General features: G+C 36.2%; 1 protein-coding gene across 3 annotated transcripts in view; it reads left to right on the top strand.

Annotated features, from left to right (window-relative positions):
• Positions 1-834: 834 nt before the first annotated feature.
• LOC108754545 (aryl hydrocarbon receptor nuclear translocator-like protein 1) overlaps positions 835-9,558 on the top strand; it is a 29,017-nt gene continuing 20,293 nt past the window's right edge. For all 3 annotated transcript variants that reach the window (XM_018496946.1, XM_018496945.1, XM_018496948.1), the window contains exons 1-2: positions 835-895; positions 5,976-6,534. In XM_018496946.1, the coding sequence (XP_018352448.1) occupies positions 880-895; positions 5,976-6,534 (575 nt within the window). In that variant the 5' untranslated portion in view covers positions 835-879. The remainder of the gene's footprint in view (positions 896-5,975; positions 6,535-9,558) is intronic.

The raw sequence follows: 9,558 nt of genomic DNA, 5'->3' as shown, positions 1-9,558 counted from the left end.
GTACAATTATAGTCACAAACATTAAACACTTTTCTCTCACACAAGCAGTGTCTAAACATTTAATTAGATATTTTGTTACTTCGCGATTCATCCAGCAATCAAGAAAGGAATTGTGACTGAAAGAATTCTCGCGACGCATCCTCCCCGTCCGCGATGTGGGGGTGGCTCGGGTACACGACTTGACGTCGCGGAGGCGATTCCGCGGCGCAGGGCGGTTTTAGTCACTCCCACCTGTGACGGACCACGTGGTATCCACCACGGCACCCCAGTGCACTCAACAGCATCGCTATACCGACGACGAGTATACGTCCTCTCTGCCACCGTCACCACCGTCGTCCGCGGAGGTGCCTCCTCCACTACCACCACCGCCACTACCACCGCCACCACCGTCACCGTCGCCAGCACCACCACCGTCATCATCACCCACCCGCGTTCTCAGTGTCAAACGGACGACGCGTCTGTCGACCGACGAGTGCGTTGTCTACCGCGCGAATTCGAGAGAGGAGAGACCCTCTTCTTCTGTGATCACAGCTTCGATACCGATCGACTTCGCGCGTCCTGAGAGATCATCGTGATCCTCGTGATCTCTCGATGCCGATTAGCGGGGGAAGCTAGGACAGTTTCTATTTTTTTTTCTCTCTCTTTCATCAATTAGCAGTCCGCTTGGCATCACGTGCCGGCCACCGTCTCGCGGGAGCTCGCGACACGCGACTCGTGTAGACGGTGGTACTGAACGGCCGGCACGACCTCGTCGTCGCCGTCGAGGAGGCCCGACCCTCGAAGCACGAGGGCATCGCCCGCCAAGAGGGAAGGGGCCTACAGGCCTTCTGGCCTCTTCGCGAGGATGTCGCCGCCTCCTCGTCGTCGGCGACGACGTGGATGTACGCGCTTCTCGGTAAGGGGATTCTCGCGATGACCCGCGAATGCTCGTGATGTGCGAAATAGCGCCGCGATCCTTTTCATCGAGACGTCGGAAAAATTATTTTGATCTGCGTGTGATTTAGCATATACACTAAAAGGTTGATAATAACTGCCAAATGTTGAATGAAATAATTCCAATCAAATATTCGATCAATACAAACCATAGTTTTTTTACTTTCTAAATATTTAGTAAACGGTATGTTAACCGAACTTTTGACTGGAACTATTTCACTCAACGTTTGATAACTATTTTTTCTCAGTATATTTTAGGATTATTCGTCTCCTTGATTTTTGCAAAAGTAGAAATCAATCTAATATCGTCGGAATATCGTCGTGCAATTTTTATAATTACTTTATACATTTTGTTTCATAATATTACATTAGACGTGAGATTTATGTCTATTTCTATTTCAATGTGGATTAACTTAATATTGTTTAATTAATTGTTTTTTAATTTTTAGAATTATAGAAAGATAAAAAGTAAGTTAAACCGATATTAAAGTTAATCTTTATTGACATAAATAAACATTAATCGAACATAACTTCTTCGTCAACGCCTTTTTAGACAGTATATGTATTACTTTTCGTATTTTTAAATCACTATCAGTAGGTAATTTAATAGGCTATAATTTATCTACAAAAGTCAGTAGGTAATTTAATAAGCTATAATTTATCTACAAAAATTATAAATTACAAACTGTGGATTTAATAGTGATTTTTAAACAGAGTCGGTTAAAGTGTTTTCTTCTTGATTTTTTTTTGACTTGGAAAAGTGTTTTCTTATTATTGGTTTTTTTTTTAATTGAAGAACTTGTGTGTTAGTGACATATTGTGCTGTTCATCCATCAGATACGTTTTCCATTAATTATTTCAATAACGATCACTGGGATATTCTCCTCAGTTCAGGTACTGTTTTCTTTTCCATTGTCACATTGACGTGAAATTCATATTCATACTAGTCTCATCGTGTCGATTCCTTTATTTGGATCACAAAGAATATTTTTCTCTGAAGCTCTGTTTCTTCTGTTTCTGATCTTTACTTAATTCGTACAATGAATTCCTTATCCATTCAGATAACTTTAATTTATCGACACTGTTTTACTAATGGTAAGGTATTATATTTTCCAACATCGAAAATCGCAACAGGTGCCATCGTCATGTCCATTATTATATCGATCATTATGCTAGTGACATTATTGCTATTTCCATTGATAAAGGCTCGAAGCATAGTTATCGAAGGTCGCGCGCGCGCGACGTTGTTGCAGCTCCTAGGTAATGTCATTGTCACTATTATCTCAATCGTCAGCGTCACGCGATTGCGTTCTGAATAATTTTTTTTACACGTCATCGAACGCACCGAGAGCATTCGTTGTTTACACGGTGATAAAACGTATAGATCTTTATCGTACAAGGAAAGAACAATTTTGCGGAAGTATCTAAAAATTTAGCTACCCAACCAGGATCACAAGACATCAAAATGGCTCGAAAATGATTATTAAAAGTCACTTTTGGATCAATAATGATTTAACGTCACATTTTAACTTGTCGTGATTTGTGATTCTACTTGGACAGATACAGATCTGAAAATAATTTTGTGGAACTATCAAAATAATTATATAAGAAACTCGGGGATAATAATACAAAAAGTTTTGATATTCAACAAACTTGACCGTCTTACAGAATTATCTAACAGAATTGTCTAACAAAATTATTTTCCAATCTGTATCTAGTTAAATTTTTAGACACTTCAGCAAAATCATCTTTTCCGTATAGTTTTATGTAACACTATCATTTGGATCAATTTTCATAATATATTTCGCAATATATGGTTACCTAACTGAGGATTAAAGGTTAACAGGAAATTCATTCATAAATTTCATTGATAAATCTCTTGGTAACCTTTAATCTTTAGATTAGACGAAATTCCATCAACTACCGTAGGTATCTCGTTTGTGACAGAATAAAAAATTCCAACTTGTACTGACATTTTCATAAGTCGAGAAAATTATTTTAATTATAGAAAAGATATTCATAAGAGTTCACTTACCTGCGAAAATTATTATTAAATTGCGAAAGATAATACATTGCAATACGCTATCGAGACTTGATGAAGAAGTCACATGCATGTTTATTTATGATTAAAAATAAATACGCGCGGTTATTATGATTTTATTACCATAATTTTGCCGGTATTTATAAAAGCAACATGGGAAAGTTACGTGAAAGGATTCGCATTTAGTAATATCACGGAGATACAGAGATATGGATGTTTGAAATATTATCCCATAGAAAAGTATCTTTTTCTACCACGGATAGCTTATGTATTCGACCCTCCGGAATTGGTTTCTGAAACTCAAACGTCTATAGACAAGGCCTTCTCCGGAGAACATTCCTTCTGTTTGCAAGTGCCGTCATCGTTGTCTGTATCGCGAACGTGCGTTTACACCGTGAAGCGAAATGTCATAAAAATGCAGAATTGCCTGGCAGGCAGCGGCACGAGATAGCAATTAATGCGCGTTGAAGGCGAGTGATTCGTTATGGGTTTGTGTTTGATTGATTGCCGATTTCGTCGTCCGCCCGTATATTCTTGCCGATCTAGAGCCGATCTTGCGTAAATATTCTTTGTGACCCTTCTGCAATGCTGGATGGGCGATGTATAGACTGACACGTGCAAAATTTCTTGAACGAAGAAAATATACACGGAAAGAACGATTTTTCTGAAATATTTAAAAATTTATCCAGATACAGATCTGAAAGTAATTTTGTTGGACCATCAAAAGAATTATATAGGAAATTTAAACGTGACGAACAATGTTGGACGAGAAGAACAGTTTTGACAGAATAAATCTAATTTAGTTAGCTACAGATTTAAAAATAATTTTGTTGAACCATTGAAATAATTACACAAAACGCTCAAGCATGGTGAGCAATGGAAAATATTTTAATATTCTAGCAACTTCTAGAACATCTTATACGTAATTATTTTGATACAAAATTATTTTCAGATTTGTATTTTTCAGAGCTAAATTTTTTATCCCTCTCTCTGTTTGGGCTTAATAAAAAATGTAATTTTCTTACTAATATTTTATTTAAGAACTTTTTTTTCTATTTGATGACTTCGTCTATTAACGTCAGATCTTTTTCTCTAAAAAGTTTTTATTTTTAAAAGCTTTTTTAATCATGTTGACCGAAACGTATAATAAATTTGAAGACTAGTGGGATTAAATATTTCAACAAAATCGTTTTTTCCTTATACAGGATGTTTCAAAATTCACGCCCACGAAGTATAAGACGTGATATTTTATGCTAAAACAAACAACTTTTTCCTTTAACGAAATTGCGCCCGATAAATAATTTTTGCGCTTATTTGTTGACTTCAACCTGCTCTCCTGCAAAAATTACTTATCGGACGCAATTTTGCTAAAGGAAAAAGTTGTTTTTTGTGCTTAAACGAACAACTTTTTCCTGTAATAAAATTACATTCGATAAATAATTTTTGCGTTTACTCATACAACTTCAACTTTTCTGCAAAAAACTACTTGTCAGACGCAATTTTGCAAAAGGAATAAGTTATTTCTTTTAACATAAAATATCACGTCTTGTATTCGCGGGCGCGAATTTTGACACATCTTACATAGTAGTTCTAGAGACATCAAACATTCTCATTTTGTTATGTTGATTTAATTTAGGCTTAGACTTTTGGCATAACGTCTTTAAAAATCCGCGATTTTTAAAGATTGCGAATTGCTCTTTTCGCGAAAAGGGTACATGCCTTTCTCTTTCTGTTTTTTCCCGTTATTGCGTAATTATTAATATAATACTCTACGTCGGCGGTAATTAACGTGCATTCCGAAGTCGCGCGACGCCCGATGATACGTGTTCAATCGCACTTACAATCGCGTCGTGACATTGACGTGCTGTCATCACTCAAGGCCGAAGATTGCGTTACGCACATGCGACATATTTGTTCCGTCTACTTCCTTATGCGACATTACGACAAGGCGCGTTGCTTTTTGCAAGTTCACGAAATTAAATTATAAAATTGATCGTCATCGCGTGTCATTAGTGAGGGAAAGAAAATCTCAGTCTGAACGATCTCCGTATTTTTAGTTCCCAACGCTTTTTGCGGTTGCAACTATTGCGGTGCCCTTCGTCTTCGACGAGGGAACTGCACACGAAAGAACGATTTTTTAAATATCTAAAAATGCAGCTAGATACAAATCTGAAAATAATTTTCTCGAGTCAAAATAATTATGCAGGACGCTCAAGCTGGTTGCTAGAATATCAAATTTTTTTTCTAGCATCTTGTTGCTTATCTTGCATAATTATTTAGATGATTCAAAATTATTTTGAGATCCGTAAATGCAGCTAAATTTTTAAGTATTTTAGCAAAATTGTTCTTTTCGCGTGCGAGTCGTAGCCGTGGAAATTAATCGGCCGTTTAAAATGAGGGAAACTACCGGTGTGAAAAGTTACACTTTGCGTGGGTTCACACAAGTAGATAATTATGCCTTAGCTTCCGGATAATTGCTCGTCAATAGTACCGTATTTTACATTACGCAAAGCCATCGCAAATTATCACACGTCGAGTCAACATACTTATACACGCAGACGTAATTTTGCAGAACACAATTAAGTCATCATGATAGCGTCAAAATGACTTCAAAACAGCGTCAAAATGACTCCAAAATAATTATTTAAAATTACTTTTCGATTAGTTACGGTTTATTCTAATGACGTCGTTATTCCGACGACGTCATTGACATTTGACGTCATTTGACTTTGATGACGTCGTTTGACATTATCTTGATTTGTTGTTCTGTTTGGAACGCGCCGAAGGTTTGCAAGAAGAACATCGTCCAAAAGTCATTTATCAATAAATTCTCTTGCTAAAAATTTATTTCTCGATCGCGAAGCTTATCTCTCAATTCGAGACCGGTTCCGGAATTAGTTTTGTGAGGATAATAAGGGAAGCTTTCGCACGTCACGAACGTTTTCGCGCGCGTCCTTTGGTGGGAATCGCTCCAGTGGCGAATCGCTCTGTCGTTCTCCAGACGGGGGTGATCTACTGCCGGACACCAGCAGCGATGGCGTCGTCGAGAATGATGACGCGGTGGTCGTCGCAGGCGACGGCGCCTGCGTGAATGATCGCATGCTGCACTATCATCAACATCAGCATCAGCAACATTCCCATCAGCAGCAGCAGCAGCAGCAGCACCAGCAACAACGTCATCATCATCAACTGCAGCAACAGCCGTCGGCGGAGTCCGAACTGGACGATCTTCTACGATTCCGCGGTACTACGACCGGACAAGGACAGGAGAAGATGGTGGCGCAGGAAATGGCACAGGGCTACACCCAGCTCTTGGCGCATTCGGCGGCTGCGGTGCCGGCCCAGGAGACGCAGGAATACATCTCGCTGCAGGAGCTACAGCCGCGTATTCACCACCAGGAGCATCATCGCACCGTGCACGACACCTGCACGCAACTGGCCACGTCCGCCTCGCAACTCTATCATCAGCATCATCAGCATCAACAGCAGCAGCGAAGCGGTGGACAGCAACAGCAACAGCAACACCAACGAGATTATTATAATCTCTCGTCCGTGCAGGAGTAAGTTTGATTGTTCCGCTAGTTGCGTGTTCGTCGTCACGAAACGATTAAGATAGAGGATCTTAATTAATGCAGAGTATCGATGAAATATGTTTTTATATCAACCCGTGTGTCGCAAATGGTCTCCAAATGTATTACAATGTAAATTTTAAAGAAGGTAAAAAGAAGAGGCAAATTTAGAAATAAATAAAAGAGTGAATGAAATGTGAATTAAGAACGAAAGAATAATTTTCTAAATTATATTGTAGTAAAAATTAAATTTTTTAGAAAAGGGGAAAAAACTTTCAACTTAACAGAATATTGCTGACAAATCAAATAATATTGCAAGAAGGACACTCTTCCAAAGGACTTCTTTTTACATACTTTTTGACTTTGTATTTAGATGTTTCAAAATTTAATATTAAAAAATATGCCATATCCATTAATTTTGAGAGGCTGTTTCACTCCGTAAATCTGAGAATGGGCCGATATAAAAAAATACGTGTCTTTTATGTTGTATTTTGCGTTTGACAACATATTTCAAGGAAAATCAAATCGAACAATGACAAGTCTCTTGTAAGTCATCCTCAGTAAATATGATGTTAATACCGCGTAAAAAAAAATAAGTAATAAGAAAAATAAGACAAAATAGTAAATTAACCGTAGAAATAAGACATTGAAATAAATAAGGTAGAAATAAATAAATAAGAAGAAACTATATTTGGTGCATAACAAATATTATTAATAAAATCAAGTATGATAGACAAAAAAGAATGACACTTTCCTGAAGACGAATCAATCTAAAAGAAGTGATGTCCAGATTTTTGTTTCTTTACAAGATTTAATTTATTTTTTTCATTTATTACTTTTCTTATTACTTATTTTTTATGATTAGTATTATATTTACGGATGAGAATGACTTATTAGTTGAAAAACGTTGCTCCATGCGATGTTGCTTTTGCGACGTTGGATTAAATAAACATTCAGAGATGATTGAATTATATTATTATTTATTCTTAAAACGGAACTACGCTGCTACGTTGTTTTATGCGATACGTTATTTATATCACATTGTGTGCAACAACAATCAATAAGCCTCTTGATATAATCTGCTAGAATCGGCTTTGGAATTATGACCGGTATTGTCAATACCGAGTTATCGAATCAGTAATACCTCGGAAATCACTCGGAAACTGGTTATTCGTGTACCCAGTATCTAAATGATATCTGGACCCGTTACTAAGGTAAATTAATTAGTAAAAAGAAAAAAAAACATTTAGATTCATGTAATTGTTCTAATAATAATAGGCAATATTAAATGGCATGTCGCGTAATCGAATCTGCGAATGAAATTTGTATTTTACGTATTTACAAACGCGTGTGTGTTTAGAAAACAAAAGGCGAAGCGAAGGACAAAACTCAAGATGATTATTAGATTGTGAAAATTTGTTGAAACATTGCTCATCTTGTTTCTACATAATTATTTTTATAGTTTAACAAAATTAATTTCACATCTGTATCTGATTAAATTTTTAGGTACCAAAAAAGGCTAAACTGTTCTTTTTGTACGAAATTGAAGTTGATCCACATTGAAAATAAACATCTCGTGTAAACGACATCGTTTTGCTCGCATTGCCGTTAATGGATCATTATGGACGTACATTATTTAGATCCGTTAGAGCGTGAATGCTGAACTAGCGATGACTGACATTGTCCTTTGTTTTCGCCTTTTGTTTTACACACACGTTTGTAGATTTATACATAATAAACAAATTAATTTACCCGAGTAACGGGTCCAGATATCATTTAGAGCAACACGAATAATCAGTGTCTTACATAATTATTATGATGAACTAACAAAATTATTTTTAGATTTATATTTGGTTAAATTTTTAGATACTTCAAAAAAACTGTCCTTTTCTTGCGATTTAATTCACTTTTTATCTTTTCCTAATTCTAAGAGATTTCGAATTCTTAGAAGAACCTAAAAAATAAATTTAACCGAAATTAATCTATATTGATAAAAAAGGATTATAATAAATAATCGGTTGATAATTTTTCCCTTTTCTCTTCATATTGCTCTCGATTTTCATTTCGATGTTTCGATAGTCGTAGTGCAACTAACGGGGACCAATGGAAAGCTTCGCGCTTTCTATTCTATCGCTTCTTTTTTCACCATTTTCTGTTCCCATACCTCGCTCAGTATTTTATACGAGTCGCGAGATGCATTGCGTAATGCATCTCTTTATCATTGTCTCGCAGTACCGCAACGAATGTGATTTCCATGCGTTATGTTGACTACTCGATCAGACGCATTCTCGCTCTCTCTTTCGCGTCCACGCCTTTAAAATTAATTTTTTAACGGTCCGAGTGCCATGTGCAACTCATGATTTATCTCGATAATCCTAGCTAACTAATAATTATATCACGATTATAATCTGATTTGCTTCGAAAATTCATCCAATGAAAAGTAGATCGAAATGAAATAAAAAAAAGATCTGTTTTGCTGCACTTGACTGGGCTAGAATTTTCCCTCTCTTTGGCCAAACATATACATGGAAGAAACAGTTTTGTTGAAATATTTACAAATTTAATTAAATCCGAAAATAATTTTATTGGACTATCAAAATAATTAGGATGCTCAAACTTTGCTAAAACTTTTTGCAGCATTGCTCATGCTTGAAATTCTTACGTAATTATTTTGATGTTTCGACAAAATTATTTTCAGATTTATATTTAAATTTTTTAATATTTCAATAAAATCATTTTATCTATTTCACTTTAAGCATAAACAGTGTATGCTTCTCTCTAAATTCTTTGGAGTGGAATCTCGCTCTAAAATGTAAAAATTGAACCAGTTTTGAATAAGAGTAGTTCCATTTTCAATCTTTGATTTTATTCTTCAGAGTGACACTTCGCTCTAAAAGTTTTAGAGAGTAGTTTAACTATAAAAAAAAAACAGATTAAAAATTATTATTTCGTAAATAAGTCGCGCGTCTTTATGTTTTAAAGCATGTATTCATAGTCGGTTCTTATTTCAACACC

Source organism: Trachymyrmex septentrionalis, unplaced genomic scaffold, assembly GCF_001594115.1.
Source record: "Trachymyrmex septentrionalis isolate Tsep2-gDNA-1 unplaced genomic scaffold, Tsep1.0 scaffold8, whole genome shotgun sequence".
In the NCBI taxonomy this organism is placed as follows: Eukaryota; Metazoa; Arthropoda; class Insecta; order Hymenoptera; family Formicidae; genus Trachymyrmex; species Trachymyrmex septentrionalis.
This window is presented reverse-complemented; position numbering and strand designations above follow the sequence as displayed.